Below are 21,009 nucleotides of genomic sequence, written 5' to 3' on the forward strand. Positions count from 1 at the left end.
ATATGCAAAAAAAATCGATATTAAATCTGGAGCTCGATTTGAATAGGTCGTATGTGCTTTCGTCGATTTAAAATTCGATCAGTTTATTTTAGTCATTGTAGCAATATGGTAGATATTTTGCAAACTTTTATTTAATGATGGAACAGAAAGCCTGTTTTGTGAGGATTCTGCTGTATGTATCAACTTTGCTCAATTTCAACGGTTTTCGCTATAATAAGCGAATCCAACAGATCGAATTTTTAATCGACAAAAGCACATACGACCTATTCAAATCGAGCTCCAGAAATATCGATTTTTTTTTGCATATTTTTAGACACCTTAAATAAATTATACTATGTTGGGGACAACTGGAATGCGGATAGCCCCTACCTATTCCGCCGCCGCTGGACTCGCGGGCGACTGAACATCTGTCACCCTTTGATGTCGACACAGCGCATACATGTGTAATTGTTATGAATGAATGTTGTCCGAATGTAATGTAAATAAAGTTAGTTTGTTATTGTTCGTTTTACCGCAACAACGCGTTTTAATTCGTTCGTCCGATAACTATGTTTTAATTTGTTTCTCGCGCTAATGATCTCGGTACGCGAGTTCGGCCACCACGTACGGGCGCGGGATACAAAAGTGGCGACTTCGGGAGTGGTTAATATTGCGAAAAGTCGTTAATTAATTAGCCACCGTGTCACCCACGGCGAAGCGGCGAAGAATGAGTGAGGGTAGTGCTGGTCAGATCCCGTCGCAAAATGGGAACCAGCAGCCTCCGTCGAATGTGCAGCAGCAGTTTCGGCCGCCGCCGGTAGTGAATGTGCCCCCTCCCAGTGCGAGTTTTCCTCCGCCCGGACAGATGGACCCGTATCTACTGTGGTTCCAGCAGCAGCAGCAGAATTATGTTGCTGAACTTTTCCGGCAGCAGCAGGAGGTGCTTCGACAGCAGCAGGAGGTGATGCAGCAGCAGCAGCAATCATTCATGGCCCAGCAGGAACAGGTAATACGGAGCATCCTGACGTCGATCCAGGTGCAGGTTCCGTCGAATCCGGAGGCGATATTGGACTCGCTCGCCAGCAATATAAAGGAGTTCAGATACGATCCGGAAAACAACGTCACGTTCGCTGTTTGGTACAGTAGGTATGAGGACCTGTTCGAGAAGGATGCCAGCCGGCTGGATGGTGAAGCGAAAGTGAGATTGCTGATGCGGAAGCTGGGGATGTCGGAACACGAAAGGTACGTCAGTTTCATTCTACCGAAAGCGCCGAAGGAGTTCGACTTTCCGACGACGGTGAAGAAATTGAGTGCTTTGTTCGGTGCAGCCGAGTCCGTCATCAGTCGGAGATATCGTTGCCTGCAGATTTCGAAGCAGCCGCAGGAGGACTACGTGTCGTACGCGTGCCGCATCAACAAATCATGTGTGGAGTTCGAGTTGTCCAAGCTTTCGGAGGAGCAGTTCAAGTGCCTCGTGTTTGTGTGTGGACTGAAGTCGGACAAGGATGCGGAAGTGCGGCTACGACTTTTGTCGAAGATCGAGGAGCGGAACGATGTGACGTTGGAGCAGCTGTCCGAGGAGTGTCAACGATTGCTGAATTTGCGACACGACACGGCGATGATCGAGGAGCACTCGACCGCCGTGAATGCCCTGAGGACGAATCAGCAGCGGTTCAAGAGTGGATCACCGTCGAAATTCCACCAGTCCGGTGGGGAGAAAAGTGGTTCCGGATCAAGTAGCGGCAAGGCAAGTCCGGAATTAGCGTGCTGGCTCTGCGGAGGAATGCACTACGCCAGAGAGTGCAGCTACAGGACCAGCAAGTGCAGCGATTGTGGCAAGGTTGGCCATAAAACTGGTTACTGTAGGAGTGCAGCGAAGGTCAAGCCCCGGCGATGGAAGCAAAATGTCGCATCGACGAAAGTAGTGACCGTCAACTCGTGCAGTGTGCAGCAGCGTCGAAAGTACGTACCGGTCGGGATCAACGGATCGCCAGTGCGTCTGCAAATTGATACCGGTTCCGACATCACCATCATTTCCTCGGAATCGTGGAGGAAGATTGGCAGCCCTTCAATGACCGTGTCGACGGTCGTAGCCAAGTCAGCGAGCGGTAGGCAACTGCAGATTGAAGGTGAGTTTGCATGCGATCTTTCCATTGATGGACGAGTGATGCGTGGCACGGTACGTGTTACGAAGGAGGAGCTCCACCTACTGGGTTCCGACATGATTGATGTTTTTGGATTGTGGTCGGTTCCGTTGGACTCCATTTGTAACCGTGTCAGCAGTACTCCAGCCAGTGTGAGCAAGCTACAGGCCGAGTTCCCGCGAGTGTTCGCTGGTAGTCTCGGGCTCTGCAAGAAAGCGAAGGTGCAGTTCCAGCTGAAGACCGGAGTGACCCCTGTGTTTCGGCCGAAGCGTCCGGTTGCGTACGCGATGTACCAGGCAGTCGACAACGAGCTGGACCGATTGGAACGTGCGAAGATCATCACACCGGTAGATTTTTCGGAGTGGGCAGCTCCGATTGTGGTGGTTCGTAAGGCGAATGGGAAGATCAGGATCTGCGGAGACTATTCGACGGGACTGAATGAAGCGCTGCAACCTCATCAGTATCCATTACCTCTGCCGCAGGATATCTTCGCCAATCTTGCAAACTGCACGGTCTTCAGTCAGATTGACCTGACGGATGCGTTTCTGCAAGTGGAGGTGGACGAAGGCTCTCGTAACCTCCTGACGATCAACACGCATCGTGGTCTGTACCGCTACAATCGTCTTCCGCCGGGAGTGAAAGCTGCGCCCGGAGCATTTCAACAGCTGATCGACACGATGCTGGTCGGATTGAAAGGAGTGAGCGGCTACCTGGACGACATTGTTGTTGGCGGCGTCGACGAAGAAGATCACAACAGGAATCTTCGTGCGGTGCTGCAGCGGATCCAGGAGTTCGGATTCACCATCCGAGCGGAAAAGTGTAGCTTCGGGAAGAGCCAAATCCGCTATCTGGGGCATCTGTGCGATCGGCACGGAATACGGCCTGACCCGGCAAAAATCGAAGCGATCCAGATGCTGCCTGCGCCGAAGGACGTCAGCGGAGTTCGTTCTTTTCTGGGCGCAATAAACTATTATGGAAAGTTCGTGCCCAACATGCGCACGCTTCGGTTCCCGCTCGATGAGCTGCTGAAGGAAAAAGGAGAATTCCGTTGGACCGCCGAGTGTCAGCGTTCTTTCGATCGGTTCAAGGAGATCCTTGGTTCCGACCTTCTGTTGACCCACTACGATCCGCGACGAGAGATCATCGTTTCGGCGGATGCTTCATCGATCGGCGTCGGTGCGACTATCAGTCATAGGTTCCCCGACGGTTCAGTGAAGGTGGTTCAGCACGCGGCACGAGCGCTTACGAAGGCGGAGATGGGCTACAGCCAGCCGGATCGCGAAGGACTGGCAGTGGTGTTCGCTGTAACGAAATTCCACAAGATGATTTTCGGCAGGAAGTTTCGTTTGCAGACCGACCACGCACCTTTGGTTCGGATCTTCGGCTCACGGAAAGGTATTCCGGTGTACACTGCGAACCGTCTTCAGCGCTGGGCGCTGACGTTGCTGTTGTACGACTTCACCATCGAGTACGTGCAAACGGAGAAGTTCGGGAACGCCGATGTCCTGTCGAGGCTGATCAACAACCACGCCAAGCCTGACGAGGATTACGTGATTGCGAGCGTGATTCTGGAGGAGGATTTGCGGTTTGTAGCGGACGAAGCAGTAAGCTGTCTTCCGCTCAGTTTCAAGTCGGTGGAACAGGAGACGCAATCCGACGAACAGCTGCGCAAAGTGTACCGGTATCTTCGAGAAGGCTGGCCGGAAGAGGCGAAGATCGTGGATCCGGAGATACGCCGGCTCCATGGAAGGCGAGATTCGCTGTGCACCGTTGGGAAGTGCATCATGTTCGGAGAACGCTTGGTGATTCCCGAGAAGCATCGGCAGCGATGTCTGCGGCAGCTGCACCGGGGACACCCCGGAATCCTACGAATGAAGGCGTTGGCGAGAAGTTATGTGTATTGGCCGTCGATTGATGAGGAGATTGCCCAGTACGTGAAGGCGTGCAAGCACTGCGCTTCCGTAGCAAGGAGTCCACCGAAACAAGCACCCGTTCCGTGGCCTCGACCAACTGGCCCATGGAAGCGAGTTCATGTGGACTACGCCGGTCCTATCGACGGAGTACACTACTTGCTGGCAGTCGACGCGCATTCGAAGTGGCCGGAAGTGGTGCCAACACAACGGATCACTTCCACAGCCACGATCAGCATCTTGAGAAGCATCTTTGCCCGGCTGGGAATGCCTGAAACGCTCGTCAGCGACAACGGGACGCAGTTCACGAGCAGCGAGTTCCAGCAGTTCTGCAGCGACAGTGGCATCGATCACGTCACCACGGCACCGTTTCACCCACAGTCGAACGGTCAGGCTGAAAGGTTCGTGGACACGTTCAAGAGGGCGTTGAAGAAGATCCAGGAGGGGAAGGTCGGCGTTGGAGAAGCGTTGGATGTTTTCCTGTTGACCTACCGCACAACACCGAATCGACAGGTCGACGAAGGTAAATCACCGTCCGAAGCAATGTTCGGCCGGCGCATCAGGACAAGTCTGGACCTGCTTCGCCCTCCACCAGAGCGCCCACCGAGTGACGAAAAGGAAGGAAACCGAAGGAGCTTCTCTGCACACGATGCCGTTTATGCGAAGGTGTACAGCAACAACAAGTGGCGCTGGGCACCTGGAACGGTGTGTGAGAAAATCGGCAAGGTGATGTACACCGTCTGGGTTGAAGATCAGCGGATGGTTCGAGCGCATGTTAACCAGATGCGCAGTCGTGGCGGTACTACACCAGGTAGCAGCAGGCCGCAGTCAGCACTGCCGCTAGACGTTCTGCTGGATGCGTGGAGCATTCCGAGAACTGCGCCGCCAGTCCCAACACCATCTTTGTTCCCGACGGACCCCACGGACTCGTCAAGAGAGTTCCCACCGTTGCCACCTGTGCCGTCTGCGTCCTCGTCGGTGTCTACGTCCATGTCCTCGTCATCATCGTCATCTATGTCTGCTACGTCAGCATCCCCAGAGTTCGCATCGGCAGATAGCGAACCAGTTACTCCGGTACAGCTTCCACGAAGGTCTTCCAGAGCACGAAGGCCTCCGCAGTGGTTCGACCCGTACCATCTCTATTGAGAAGGGGGGATGTTGGGGACAACTGGAATGCGGATAGCCCCTACCTATTCCGCCGCCGCTGGACTCGCGGGCGACTGAACATCTGTCACCCTTTGATGTCGACACAGCGCATACATGTGTAATTGTTATGAATGAATGTTGTCCGAATGTAATGTAAATAAAGTTAGTTTGTTATTGTTCGTTTTACCGCAACAACGCGTTTTAATTCGTTCGTCCGATAACTATGTTTTAATTTGTTTCTCGCGCTAATGATCTCGGTACGCGAGTTCGGCCACCACGTACGGGCGCGGGATACAAAATACTAAAATAAACGTCGTTTTCGTTTTTGTGGCGGAATTTTTTTTTCCGTGCATTTGTCGGACTGTGCATGCAAAGAATCCATTTTGAAAGCTTGGCGTCTGTAGAATCCATCTAATCCAAGCCAACCTAAGCGGGAGAAAAGAAGCTAACCAACAAACGAACCGAGACGGAGATTCCAAATAGTTTGGAAATTAAAATTCCAAATTTTGTTTTCAATTGCCGCGAATAGTGAATATTGAGAAAAGTATCAATAAAAGGTAACAATTTGTAAATTATATCATGCTTTTACTAAACCGTTCCTTGTTCTTTTATAGTTCAATGGAGCCAACAACTTCAAACCGAACATTCGCGGCAGGCAGCCGTCAAGCGCCAGACCCGTACGACCAGTTTCTGGAACGTGAAGGATTCTACCGGAAACATACAGCTCGTGACTCCACTTGCCTGTTTCGGGTGGTCTCGGAGCAGGTTTTCGATGTGCAGTTGTACCATGACAAGGTCAGAGCTGATTGTGTGCAATTCATGAGGAAAAGACGCGATCTATACGAAAAGGTAACTATTCTAGGGCAAGAAATAACCAGCAAAAAGTTGCCAGCTTCTATAGTTTTTTGTAATTTGTAATTTATTAATTATACGAAAGCCTGGCAGTTATTGAACTATAAATCAGGTCAAGGAAAAAGTTTTTGGAGCTGAAAAAACAGTAGGGTCTTTACCATTTGGGCAGGTGTACCTATTTTGGGCACTTGCTACTATAACTTTCCTATAAGTTCCTATAAGTTTCCTTGACCTCATTTAAAGTGTATACTGGCAGGTTATCGTTTTTAATAAAATTACAAATTACAAACTACTACTAAGTCATTTTCAAAGCAATTGATATGAATTTTTGTACAAAGTTAGGCACGTACAGTATCTAACTCTATACAAAAATTCAAATCAATCGGTTTGATTTTTTTTTTTTTGTAATTGTAATTTATTAGCAATACGATAACCTATTAGCTTAAGCTTTACATCGGGTCAAGGAAAAAAAAAACAATTGAAAATACATTGGTAAATCTAATCTAGTTACAAAATTGTTAAGAAATACTTATTTCGATTGTGAATTTAAAAATTGAATTTGATTCTTTATCGGTTTATATTTCTTAGGGCTATTTTGAATGTTTCCATCGAAGGCTTGGTTTTTTTCTTGTTAGAAACCCAAGATGGCCGCCACAATGGCCGACTTTGGCACCTACTCACGATTTCGAGGGCACAAATCTCTTCGAAAACAAAACCAGCGCATTTGATCTTCTTATTTCAAGCTTATTACAAGTGAGCAAGCACAGAATAATAAAATGCGCTGTTGTTTGAAGCTTGCTGCTTGAGATTTGTGCGTTTTAAGTTCTCATGCATTCTGGAAGCAGGAATTCAAAACGGTTGTCCTTAACATCCGTTGGTAGTGCGTTCCAGAGCGGTATTCCGTGCACCAGGATACTCTTCTTGCTCGTAGTGTGTATCGGCAATGGAAATTGACAAGTGCCCAAAATAGAAACACCTGCTCAAATGGTATAAGACCCTATTTCAGCTCGAGGGAACCTGAATTGAGTCGAGATCGAGAATGCAATTGGAATTGTCAAACGATCGAATTTCGACCATCACAAACGATATTGGCATTTAATTAACAAGCAAGCCTGATTAATGGTTATACACCACCAGGCTTACGTTTATGATAATAAATTACAATTACAATCAATCAATACAACTTATTCCAAAAAAGTAACTGCAACATACATTTTACAGAAAATTAACGGAAATTACGATGAATACCTGGACGAAATGAGTAAGTTCAGGTCATATGGATCTTTCGTCGAGCTGAATGCATTGGCGCATGCTTATCGGTAAGTTTTTTTTTAATATTTAGGGGGCTGTCCATAAACCAGGTGGTTAATTTTCTGGATATTCCGAAATTGGTCATCGGTCAATTGGCTTGTGAAGCGAACTGACTGGGGATCAGCATGCTCACTTGCTGCTGCAAGTGTGGAGAGAAGATGCGGAATTGTGGCTTCGTGGTCGTGCGGCTAAGGTCACCAAGCCTTTAGTCGCATCGTGCTAAGGAGCGCGGGTTCGATTCCCGCCGCAGCTGTCAGGAAAAGTTTTCGGCTGTGCCACTGGGCGTTGCATGTTAGTCCGTTGTCTAGTGTCGTGCTTCCTTCAAAGAGCAAATAGCTCACTGGAAGTATTTAACGTGTCCGTGTCTTAAAAAAAATGATTTAGTGGATTTAGGGTATTTTATCCAATAGTGGACCCCTAGCAATTATTCTGAAATTTCCCGCTCAAATCTGCTTCTACCGGTAGACCTCCACCGGGAGACCATGGCTCATGTCCCTAGACAGCAGTTCCATGTGATGAAAATGAAACTAATCTGGAAAGCGATAATTTGATTAGGGTAGCGAGCCACTTGGGCAGTGGCCGGTATTTTGGACACTCTTCGCTATAACTCAGTCAATTCCAAACCAATAGGCTCCTAAAGGCCTATCTCAATTTCTGCATAATTCGATCAAGCATTGATTAAAACGACATGTTTACTTATTTTTTAAGTATTCCAATTAGGTAAAGCCCATAAAATATATTTTCAAAAATTTTAATAATTTTTGCAACACTCCTTGTTTAGCACTCAATTTTGGGTAAATTTTGTTTACCGTGTATGTCAAACAGGAACATTTGTTGTCAAAAGTGAGCCAATGTGGTGTCTTTTGCAACCCGCCGTTTCACTTTCGTTACGTCAAGGTTGACCTCAAATGTCAAACAAGACTTGCTCATCATTATTTTATTTCCGAGTTTATTAACTATTCTGTTATTGTTCAAGCTCGGAAAAATTACCATTGAGATCAGAAAACCAAGCTCTTTCGTATAATGCACCAAAAGCGCGAAAATATTTTTCATTTTAGGACCCTATTGACTTGAACTTTTGTACACTATAAGTTAAACCTAAGGGGGTCCACTATTGTCTCCAATTTAACATGGTAAGAGCAGGGTTGTTACAACAGCGCGGATTTCGCGGATTTGGCGCGGATTTACCCATAGAAATTGGCCCTCGCGCGGATTTGGCGTGGAATTGGGTTTCTACGATATTCATCAGCGTACTTTCGTATGGGATTGTATTTTTTTTATTTACCAACGATTGACAAATCATTTCATTCGTACTTCATTCTTTGAATCTGGCATGTGATACTACATACCATATTATATATTTCTATGATTCATGTATGAATATATTAGGCTTAAAATATTCAATAAGACTGAAAAAGTCAGTTGGATTACATAAATAAATAAATAAGTAAATAAATAAATATACAGTGGACTTTACCCATTAAAGCTTCAATTGGGTTTTTTACGGGTATCCGGATTATTTCATAATCGGATTCTCCGCCCAACAATTAGAAATTGAAATAAATCAAGTTTGAATATTTTCTATCAAATGAGGAATATCCAGAGCATAATTTTGTTGATCATCCAGAACTGCAAACAACTAGGCGTCGTGCGTGACCTGTAACATACCCGATGGCCTCTTCTTAGGTTTTTGAACATTATATTCACTTGTCATTTCTCCGGTATATGTGTTATATGATCAGCCCAAGGGGGTCTGCCGTGATTAATTAGCTCTTAATTTATTTTGGTGAGCTTCGTGGTCGTGCGATTAGTGGTGTCAAATGTTTAAGTGGTGTAAAAAAGTCTTGGAGTGAGAGTCGGAAGAAGCTTGGAAAGAAAAATTCCTAACTGGGTTCTGTGTGTTGTTTATAATTTGGTGGTAGTAATGTTCATTTTGTTCAGCCTCTGGCTGAAGACGGTGTGAATTGCCATATTTGTTTAATATTTTAAACAACATGAACATTTGCCGGCACGATTTCCCAACTTCTTTACCCCTAATTTAATCACATTTTATTTACGTGAATAGCTTGGTAGCTTAAATTATGCCATCATTCTGCTAACAATTGAGTGGAAAACAAATGAGAAGATTTAACGAGAATAACAATGTGTATGTGGGAAGGCACACGGTATACAAGAAGACGAGGCATGCCATTTATCTGTGTAAACTTCAATTTTTGAAGTCAACTTGGGACGTCATCCTTATCGTCTTTTTACATGGATGTAACTGATGAAGAACAATTGATCGTATTGCCTTTGCACGATTTAAGTTACGTATTATGTAAAATGTTTGCCATACAATAAAGTATCTTTTTGATTGTATCTTGCTTTTAAGTTTTAGCCTGATAAATACTATGGAATTCTTTTCTATTATATGGATCTATTTACCATGAATGATGTTCAAATAGTTGATTTTGCTGTTTCAAAACATTCATTACGTATACAGTATTCAATTTGATAAAATGTTTTCGGACCTATTTGAAATTTTGATTTCATATGTCGGAACAAAAGAACGTGTGTTTTGTAGGTGCAGTGTAACAAGGTTGGTCTTAAATATCCCAAGGATTCCCAAGACATTTGCTCATGCGTATAGTTAGAGCGCAAATGCGCGTACCAGGCCAAATGGCCCCTCAGCTTTAATGTCTAGCGTGTTTGTTTTGCTTTACTGCGCGCTCGGATTCATATTCCGACATCAACTGTAAGGTCGTCTTCAGTGTCCCATACTTGATTCACTTACAGTTCCACTAACACAATCAGTTTTTTTTATCAAATTTTGAAAAACTGGTTCATAACATAAACATTTGTTTTACAATCAAAGCCTCACGAAATCTATTGCAAGAAACCCATATACGGCAAATTTTAATATTTTTACAGTTCTCAAACATTATTACCAAAAAAAAATTGAAAACAAATCACTACCATGCAAGCATTTGGGTTGGCGAAGGGACTAAATTACATGCTGAGTACACTCATGGAATTCAAAACATAAAAATAAACATGGCAAATAATGCCCAAACGATCATTTATTAACAGTAAAACTATCAATCTCTACTAGTTTTGATTGGAATTTATCAAGTCAATAAAAAAGTTTTACCTTCCGATTATTACAGCACAACGGTTAAACAGTATAACATGCAAGTTTGTTTAAACGAGTTGTACAAAATATAACAGCTCGACTTCTGAATGGTTGAAACAAAGAATTTTTACCATATTGCGACATTTGCACCCATTTAGACTCGGCCAGAATTCATTATTATCACAGTCGACCATACGACTTCGCAACGGATAATGTACACAAGTTAAGTTCGCTTGAGTTCATGGCAGGGTCGTTGGTTGCATAACAATTACACGGAATTAATGTGAAATTATTACAGAAATCTAAACAATGATGAGAGACCCAATAATATTATTTTTTGCATGAATATCCATCCAAACTATTAATGTAGCTCATAATTATTAATCATTTGTAAAGTGTTACTTCAAGAGTCGTGCAATATAATGTTCATGTTGTGGTTCACAGGAAAAATGCGCCTGTACGGCAGACTTCCTTGGGCTGGTTATATCAATCGGATGCCGGAAGATTATTGTAGTTTTTTTCTTTTTCAAAGAGCCAAGGTAGGTGTTGGGCGCGTAATCGGTAACGAAAATGACACATAACTGTATGCAACTACGTATCCAGAATATAATGTGACTAAACGTTCTGAACAACTAATGGTGTTTGACTAACAACCGGGTTATTTGGAAATAAATTATTTGTTTGTCATAGATAGACGACGTAAATGTGAGTCCGTAAAAGTAATCAATAATACCTGCCTTGCTTTATATAATAACTTATTAGAAATGGATTGACTACGAGACCCTACAGATATTTCTGAGCATAGCAAAACGTCAAATTATGCTCTGAATATACCTCATTTGATAAAAAATCTTCAAACTTGATTTATTTCAATTTTTGCCGATAGAATATTTTGAAGCAAGGTTAGAACATAAACTAAAACCATACATGTACCATACAATGTACGGTATTTTAAATCCCACCTATCAGTATTTTTTTTTTTTTTTTTTTACTTATTCGTTTATTTGGGAGGCTCGGGCGCCACATGGGCATAACTGAGCCGAAATCTTTTGTTTTTACATTGATTTTTCATTACACAATTTATTACTGCCTTAATACTATGTTAGTTTGGGAAGCCGAAGTACTCGCGGCTGTTTCGAGGTTAAGGAAAGAGAAATAAAAAAAATAAATAAAATTGGGAAGGAGGGATATATGGGTTTAAAACTAAATTATTTGCTAACTTATACTATAAACATTGATGGGACGAATTGTCCATATCTGTAATAGAGAAAAAGAAAGGACTTTATCGGTAGATAACGACAAGAAGAGGACAAACAGAAGGGGGGCGACGACAGTCAGGGGCGAACAACAAAAACCTATCAGTATTTAGAACAATTCATTTGCAATAAAATGTATGGTTTTGCAAAAATTTATATATGGAGAAAAATATGTTTTTGTATTGTTACGATACTTAACAACCTGTACACTGCCGTTCTACGCCCAATTGTCCCATGTTACCTGGGAACCCCATATAACATGGGACAATCTGGCGTAGAACAGAGTACAATATATTGTAAAAATCCTATTTACAATTCACTGTATGGTGTCTACATTACATTATTGTTTTTGTTTTTTTTTATTTTTACAGTGCTGTCTATTGTAAAAATATGGTTCTAAATAGTACTGTTACAATACAACGTTAGGTTTCTCTACTGTATTTTTTATTCGGAGGTGGTTTGTGAAAAAAGGAATGTTCATGGTGTGGGCTCAGGTTCAGTTAGGCTTTCTGTATCGCCGGTCTAACGAATACGGAGTCATGGGTCTGAATCCCACCAGAACGCGATTTTTTTCACAAATTCAACTCTCAATTTATCAATTAGCAACATTATGTGCCTTCTAATTAATTACATGTTTTTCCGTATGCATCTGGGATAGTTTGAGTTATCTGTTCTATTATTACAGACGTAATGTGTTACTTTTCGAACCTTACAATTGTGGTACCTGGTTCGTCAATTGTGACTCCTATGAAGACACGTTGATGGTATTCTTTTCACCGGAAAAGCATTTTGATTCGATTTTCCCTACGACCTTTATCGAGCAAGCAGCTTATTGCCAAGGTGGGTTATCGTATCCTTAGGGTATGTTTGTCCATATTTCCATACTTTTTTTTTTGTATTTGCAGCATTGGTGTACGAAGTGCTCTATGTTCGAGTATTCAAGCTTCCAGATGTTATGTACTCCGTTGAACGCATGTTACACGATCCGAATGGTAAGGCCATGAAAATCATCGAAGGCACAGACAAAAATGGAGATGTGATTGAAGAAAAAATTTTTACCTACGAAGGAAGAGAATTTATTCTTGATACTCCTGGTAAACATTCTTGCACTACAACATCATGTATGTAAACATTTGTATTTATGTATGTTTTTTATATTTCTAGAGACCACAGAATGTGTTTTGGACAACTATCGGTTATGCCACTTCCACAACAGAGAAAATTTTGCGCACATCGTTGATGTATATCGAACCAAACGTTCGGATAAAATAGTCAAAGAGATTCGAAACGTAAATCTTAACGGTTCACGGGGTCCTATTTCGCGAGAGCTTGTCCTTGTGAATCCAATGCTATGCGAGAAGAAAATTTCGTGCGTGCGTCAATTGTTGAAGGAAGGCATTACTCCTTTTCCTTACAAGGTGGCAAAAGCGTTGGATCCTAACATATATCGTAACATCGAGTTTGATTCGTGGAGTGACATCCGCAGGGAACTAAAATGTAGAAGCTGGTATTTCAGTGGAAATGGTTTGCAGGTAACATCAGTATATTGAAAAGGTTCAAGATTTTTTAATTATTTATGTAGGAACAGGAACTGTTATTATCAACATAAACGACGGTGGTGCTGGTATTTAGTTACAATTCAATATACTATGACAGTTTAAACATAGAATGTGGTTTTAGACGTTAAGCTTGACAATTCAATACGCAGGGGCTTTAGTCTATTTATTTTGTTCAGGTTGGTGTGCGGTGCTTGGTAAAACTGAACAACCATGATGAACGGCTGTTACACGGATATATACAAGAGATGAAACCTAACAATGGACCCTGTGTCGTCTATCTAGAAGAACTGGCCGAATGTCGGTCCGTTTCATACGAACAATTGCGACCGATGGCTACAGATCATTCTAAGCCATGGAGCTTTACATACAAATCGCGAAAAAATTCGGAAGATAAAGGTGAGTATCTGTTATTATCTTCTTCATTTTTTAAGTAGAGTACGATTTGAAGTTTTAGAGCTCAAACCAAGTTGTTTCTTCCGGTTGTGAAACTTGAATGAATGTTGTCATTTCTCTGAACGCCAGTTCCCTATAAATGCCCAATTTCCCTAAAAAGAGTACATAACCGAGTAGGGAATGAAAACATATTGAAAACAAATTGAGTTATTTAGTTATCACGAATTTTGATAACAAAATGATTTTTCATTTTGTATGACTTAAGTGTTAACATAACAAAATAATGTACTGGAATATCTAATTGAAAACAATATGATTTCTCATTGACAACAATTTTGTTATTCACATTTTTCGACTTGACTTCTCAGCGAATTATTGATTCCATAGGGTAATAACTAAAAATTAATAACAGATTTAGTATTCGTTTTGGTATTTTATAAGGCCTTAATTAACATTAACCTTTCAGGACGCGCGCCATCAAGCAACCGAAACTGGACCGCGCTCCCGCTGTATACGACGAGCGAGGTTTTTTGGTAGTGTTGTACTTTTTACAACAGCGCGCGTTCTGAAGGGCTAGTAAGTAAAAATTTAGAGATTTCATTTTAAATTAAGAAGAATCTCATGATTTAGAAGTTGTTTTTTTAAATACGATATCATCAGAATATGGCCCCTATTAATGGCGTAGTATTATCGATTGTAACATCTCCATTTCATAGTTACATAGAACAGTCATTTCTAGCTCCCCCACCCCCCTCACAAATAACACGTTTGTTTGAATTCCGATTCCAACTAAACGAAACTTGATTATTTCATAGTTTATCTAATAGAATCGAGTCAATGATTTCATACCGAAATGAAATCGATGAATACGCGAAAAAAGCAAACAATTATTATATATTTATCAGGCAACGCCGATGGAGCTACAGCATGAAAAATAGACAACAAATAAGCTATTTTTATTGTAATAAACAATCTACCATTACGCTTGTGATTCAACAAAAACAACATTATCCTTCCAGGAATAAGACTCAGCAAAGGCGAACCAGACATAGCTTTATTTTTCAAAAACTTTTTTTATGAGGTAAAACGTCTAGGGATTGGACTAAATATCAGTGAAATTGATTATGAATTGGTAGTTTTGCAAAATTGTATGGACACTGTGACAAGGCCGAAAGTCCAAAATACTGCTCAATTTAATGGACGATTTGGTTGTTCACTTTGCCGACACGAAGGAAAATTGTATGCAAATTATATAGGGTGGAGCGGGGCAAGATGGGTCACCTAAGGATGGATCACCATAACTTTGTAAATACAAATCGTATTGGTTTGTATTTGTCCGCTACTCTTTAATACACTAGTTAGCTATGCTAAAAGTTGATAAAAAGTTCATTAAATACAAAATATGATGTTAAACAAGCAGTTTTAAAAAGTGATCGATTTTGCGCCGTGAAAAAAGTGCGGGGCAAGATGGGTCACCTTTTAAGTAATTCACATTTTCTCAACGAAAAACGTCAAAATATAAGTTTTGTATATGGAGATTATATGGAATGTATCGCTTAAGAAAAATGGCTAAAAACCATTTTATTTTTTATTTCCAATGAGGGGGAATAATTTTTCAATCAATGCCCCAAACTTTTGTATATTCATGCTGGTCATCTAACAAAATTATTAACATAATCAAAACATGAGTAATGCGCCCGAAAATGGCACTGACCCATCTTGCCCCGCCCCACCCTACAAATAGATTAGTGATGGACATTGAGTGACGAAGAAAAGTAAATTTGGAGTCGAAGGACTATTCCTGGAGGTCGATTTGAAAAGGTCGTAGGGTATTGGTTCCCTTATTAAGCATGTGGCTCCCATTTTCATCCTACAAAAATCAAAGGATTGAAGCGTTGTTTGTTTTGTTTCTTATTTTTGTATTTTTTGTTAGATGTGAGCACCCATGAAAACAAAAAGAACGGAATCAATCGGTGCCGTATTCGCTTGTTTTCGGATAGGATGAAAATGGGAGCGTGAGATTACTGATGGCACACATACCCTATGTGCTTTTGTCGATGAAAAATTCGATCAGTTGTATTCGCTTATTATAGCAAAAACCGTTGAAATTGAACTAAGTTGATACAAACAGCAGGATCATCACAAAACAGGCTTTCCGTTCTATCAGTAAAAGTCTCCAAAATATCTTCCATATTGCTACAATAACTAAAATAAACTGATCGAATTTTATATCGATAAATGTTCATACGTCCTATTCAAATCTAGCTCCAGATTTTATGTAATATTTTTGTACAATTATATTTCAGGTTGGATATTCGATCTTGCCGCCATAGGAAGGCTTAACCCAATAGCACTTTAAGGGGTTATATATGTTGAAGTGCGTGAAAATAAGGAAAAGTTTGAACTTTTGTTAAACATACGTAACCATATTTTTTTTAAATTCTCGTTTTACGTTATACATAGTACAATATTTTATGTATAAAATCAGCTTGAGAACCTCGGAAAAATAGTGCTAATTACCAAAGTTATTATGTACATTTTCTGTAAAACGCGTTTTCTTCAAAGAAATTTGCCGTGACTATGATTACAGTCTAACGGCTCAACTGAAAGCACAAACCCAAAAGAAAACTGTTACTAGAGGACCTTGTGGTGTCCATGAACGATCAGAATATAAATAAATGTTTTTAATTTTCAAACGGGGACGATTTTTTTCCAAAAAACACCTTTTTCATGCAAAAAACGTATGAAAAAAATCAACACTATGATTTTTTGTTTTTTTTTTTTAAATGTTGATCGTTCAAGGACACGACACATGAACAGCGAACACTCAAATACAATTGGTTGAAATCGGTTGAATACAATTGGTTGAAATCGGTTGAGAACTGTTTCCGCAATCGTAGTCACCGCATCGACGTGACGTGCACGGACTATTACGGCCATAACCCCTCCTTGATCTTCGGTTTTGGATTGATATGCGCTCTTAGGCCGGAACAAATCTCATTTTCTTTTGCCACAGTGCTCGCTGACTCGTCAGGGAGGGGGGGGGGGGGGGGTGGTGATAAATAATAAATGCATTTGATGAAAAAATACCCTAACAATTAAGGAATCGCGCCACTTGGGCGGTGGCTTCTATATTCGTCTGTTTTCCACTAAAACTCAGTCAAATTTAAACCAATGGACTACCCGCTTGGCGCACACCCACAGTTGATCAGCAGGAGTAAACCCATTTTATTTTGTATGGTGAAAAACATCTAAACTTGAATTACTTGAAATAGAAAGCTTTTACTGAAAAAATATTTGGTAGGCTTAATAGTAGTTACCATTGTGTACAACCACTACCAAATATTTTTTCGAATAATGTATTCCACTTCGATAAATTTGCCTTTAGATGCTATTCGCCATACAATATTTTTGCGATTTACTTTTAGCGATTTTTCACGCATAGAAGCTAGCGCCACATTGGTCCATGCGGAGAGTAGGAAAACAGCCGATGTAGTTAATTCATTGACACAACTTTTGGAATGTGGTGAGATAGGTATAGTATCAACCAGTGTACAACATTTCAAGTCAATTGGTTCAAAATTGACTGAGTTATAGTGGAAAACAGACGAATATAGAAGCCACCGCCCAAGTGGCGCGATACCCTAGAAGAAAATCGAAATTTGTGTCAGCCTTATTGCCCCATCAACTGCAAAATGAAAATGGAACTGTCGTTTCCCTCCACCACACGCGAAAACACGATCTGACGAACCGAAAAACAATCACTCGAATGCAGCTGCAGCGGACTTCTGCATCTACTTCCCTGAAAATGTATGCGGAACCGATGTTTCCCTCCAACTAGAGATGGTCAAAACAGTTCTTTTAAGGGTACCATTCTCAATTCCTTTTAGAAAGAACTAGTTCTTTTGAACCGTTCTTCCGTTCATTAGGGTTCATTCAAATATTACGTAACGCTAAGGGGGGAGGGAGGGGGTCTAGCGCTGTGTTACGCTTCATACAAAATTTCGAAAACTTCCATACAAAAGTTGTTACGTGGGGGAGGGAGGGGGTCAAGAGGGGGTATAAAATTGTCAAATTTAGCGTTACGTAATATTTGAATGAACCCTTAGTTTTTATGGTTGTTTTGTGCAGAGAATTTGTTATTGTGGATTTAGCACCAAATTGGTGTCGGAAAAAACTTCATTGACTTCCGCTGCCTTTTCTTATGCGTTAAACATAACGTCGGTAGTGCGCTGTATAGCAAATCTGATGCTCTATTCAGCGCACTACTTCCGACGTTATGTTTAACGCACAGGAAAAGCAGCGGAAGTCAATGAAGTTACTTCCGACACCAATTTGGTGCTAAATCCTCAATACAACTTCTCTGGTTTTGTGAACTGAAGCTTGACGTTTGTACGTTTGTAATCGCTCAGCATTAAAGTGCATAATTTCCAGACTACAGAAAAAAGGTGTAACAACTACATATTCACAAAGTCAGCTCATGCGTCCGCAAGATTGTGAAATTCGCAAAAAAATTGTACGGATAGCTAGGTTTACTAGTGACCTTGGAAAACAAAAAAAAATCGACTTTTGCATCTAGAAGAGTGTACGAGCTGTTTTTGTGAATGTGTAGCTGTTACACATTTTTGGTGTGGTCTGGAAATTATGCACTTATGAGTAGGGCTTACACATTTTAGGTGCTGAGCGTTTTTAGCGTGCGTGTTATTTACGTGTCTACTACAGTCTGTTTATAACACAGTCACGCAAAGAGTGAAACCAAATCTACCTATCGAACTGTCAGATCGGCTACCTATCTAGCACGCCAGCAAAATTATTGCGCGTAAACCCCAAAATTTTATTCCCACCTTTGGGTTTCCGCGCCGAAGACCCAGCGCCAGATTCGGCGACAAAGAGAGCTGACAGCAGACGCCGGGCAGTTGGCAGCCCTGATATTTGACGGTGGTCGCCCGTTAAGCCTGGTTTAGACGGTGCAAGTGACTTGATTCCAGTCAGTTGAAAATGCCCAATTGAATGCAAATTGAACGTGTAAACACCACCGTTCATCTCACTTGAGCAACTGATTTGACTTGAACGAATGTTGAACATGTTGAACTTTTCCGTTCAAGTCAAACGAAATCATCTCACTTGCCCCGTTTGAACCTGCGATTCATGTTAGTTGAATTCAAGTTATCTGTCAAATGAGCTGAATTCAATTCAGTTTGCTTACGCACCGCACGAATTGATCAATGTAAACACTTGCTTCAACTGAACATGCATTCAAGAGCATGCAAGTGACCGTTCGAGTCGTTTGCTGAGTCTAAACACATCATTCGTTTCGAATGAATATATTTGAGGAGTTGGCAAGTGAAATGTTCGTTTCAGTTGACCCATGTAAACCAGGCATTAGTCATGGGAGTGGATTGTTGTCACGCAAATAGAGCTTTTCGTTGAAAATGCATGTGTATTGAGGTCTTGTTGACAGATTTTCTGTTGTGTTAGTGTGAAATTAACTGATTTCCTGTATCGCGTAAGCCTTCGCTGGAAGGAAACGTCATGTTGCTCAGCGAAGCAAGAAAAATTTTCAGTGAAAAAAGCAATATTTTTTTTCCGCGCAACCATTAGTTTTTAGTATGTTTCTCCTGAGATTTTGTCTAACTGATTCTTTTCAAAAATCGCCCTATGGATAAGGAATGTTTTTTGGAAAATAAAAATTAACGAGAGCTCTGGCGAAATGTCCTCAAAATCACTTGCAGAAAGCTTACAAGCTGCGTTTATTTAAGAATCAAAAGTTCATTCTTCATCCAGCACTCAACTAGTCCATTTCAGATCAATGTGCCCTTTCTTCAATAACTTAGAGTAGGAAAAAAACACAAATTTACTTTCACACTCTCGCGAATTTGGCGCGAATTCGTTTCCATAATTGCGCGGATTTGGCGTAGATTCAAGTTTTGCTCGCGTGGATTTGGCGCGGATTTTTTCCAGCCTTCTCGTAACAACCCTGTAAGATGGGAAATCGTCCAGGCTCTGCTATTAAAAACATATTTTTTATTTTTTTATCGACTTTTAGCATAGCTAACTAATATATTAACCCGGGAGCGGTCGCGTCGTGTACTGAGTACACGCACCATGAAAAATGCACACTTGTGATACAAAGCGTGAGCGTGGCGTCGTTGCAGGTAGTCGAAGACGCGACTGCTCGAGGGTTAAAGAGTAGAGGACGCATACATGCACTGAAATAATTCTAAGAGCCTATTTTATCAGACACTACACATACATTGTACCCCTAGTCTGACACGTTCACTTCAAATGAATCATTATACGTATCATACCATAAACAGTTCCAAATGAAAAATCTTCTAATAAAATTCAATGACACTTGCGCATATCGGAGTTATATGCACATAACACGATCGATACATTAGCTGTGCATATAACTTTGACCGGGTGGAAAAGCAACATTGGTAGATAAAGTGGAATACGTTTTGCATAATTTCGCAATTCCAGTAAGTGAGCTTCGTGGTCGTGCGGCTAGCAGCGTCGGTCATTTAGACGTTGTGAGTTCGACTCCCGCTCCAGCCTGAGGAAACTTTTTTTCAAAATGTGAAGGATATTATTGGAGTTGCATATACATTGGCGCACCTAGCCCACATGATAGAAGCAAAATGCAAGACATATAACAATATGATGACGATCTGAGAGTCATACCACATGCGTCGCATATAACTCTCACATCCCATTTTCAACCCAAGATTAGATTCATATGATATTCCAATAGTGCAGTAATATAGGACTGACATATAACTGTGATCGGGAGAGTTGGCTCAGTGTGGGGTCTCCAGTTAGCCTAGTGGTTAAGGCTATGGATCGCCAATCCGGAGAGGGCGGGTTCGATTCCCGTTCCAGTCGGGAAAAATTTCTCGACTCACTGGGCATAGTGTACAATTGTCCTTGCCTCACAATATACAAATTCATGCAATGGCAGGCAAAGAAAGCCCTTCAATTAATAACTGTGGAAGTGCTCAAAGAACACTAAGTTGAAGCGAGGCAGGCCAAGTCCCAGTGGGGACGTCGAGCCATAAAAGAAGAAGAAAAAGGACGCATACAAACCAATACGATTTGTAATTACAGAGGTAGGGGTAGGCGGGGTATAATGAGCAGGTGGGGCATAATGAGCACCTTGTATTTTCACTGTAAATCTTTAAATTAACAAAACAAGTTGCTTGATTGTAGCCTTATTATCTAAAATCCAATGAGTTGATGACAAAACATTAGTCAAAAAATCCGTTTACCTTGAAATATTAATCAAAATGCGTAAAGTGGCCATATACTGGGAAAATATTATAAGAATCAGGTGACCTAAAATAAGGT

The 21,009-nt window shown here is 41.5% G+C and overlaps 2 protein-coding genes across 6 annotated transcripts in view; both read left to right on the forward strand.

The window, feature by feature from the left end:
* The first annotated feature begins 341 nt into the window (after positions 1–341).
* Positions 342–5,179, forward strand: LOC134290223 (uncharacterized protein K02A2.6-like). Its single transcript, XM_062857296.1, has one exon. It carries the CDS (start codon positions 707–709, stop codon positions 5,177–5,179), a length of 4,473 nt encoding a protein of 1,490 aa, XP_062713280.1. The 5' UTR covers positions 342–706.
* A 400-nt stretch (positions 5,180–5,579) lies between these two features.
* Positions 5,580–21,009, forward strand: part of LOC109405671 (protein ovarian tumor locus) — a 123,684-nt gene continuing 108,254 nt past the window's right edge. For all 5 annotated transcript variants that reach the window (XM_029856453.2, XM_029856451.2, XM_029856454.2 and 2 more), the window contains exons 1-7: positions 5,580–5,736; positions 5,794–6,028; positions 7,253–7,350; positions 12,396–12,550; positions 12,616–12,804; positions 12,875–13,242; positions 13,446–13,665. In XM_029856453.2, the coding sequence (XP_029712313.1) occupies positions 5,798–6,028; positions 7,253–7,350; positions 12,396–12,550; positions 12,616–12,804; positions 12,875–13,242; positions 13,446–13,665 (1,261 nt within the window). In that variant the 5' untranslated portion in view covers positions 5,580–5,736; positions 5,794–5,797. The remainder of the gene's footprint in view (positions 5,737–5,793; positions 6,029–7,252; positions 7,351–12,395; positions 12,551–12,615; positions 12,805–12,874; positions 13,243–13,445; positions 13,666–21,009) is intronic.

Source organism: Aedes albopictus, chromosome 1 (assembly GCF_035046485.1).
Source record: "Aedes albopictus strain Foshan chromosome 1, AalbF5, whole genome shotgun sequence".
Classification (NCBI taxonomy): Eukaryota; Metazoa; Arthropoda; class Insecta; order Diptera; family Culicidae; genus Aedes; species Aedes albopictus.

Bases quoted from the DNA above. Each gene is read 5' to 3' on its own strand.
- LOC134290223 (XM_062857296.1), top strand. From the start codon at position 707: ATGAGTGAGGGTAGTGCTGGTCAGATCCCGTCGCAAAATGGGAACCAG.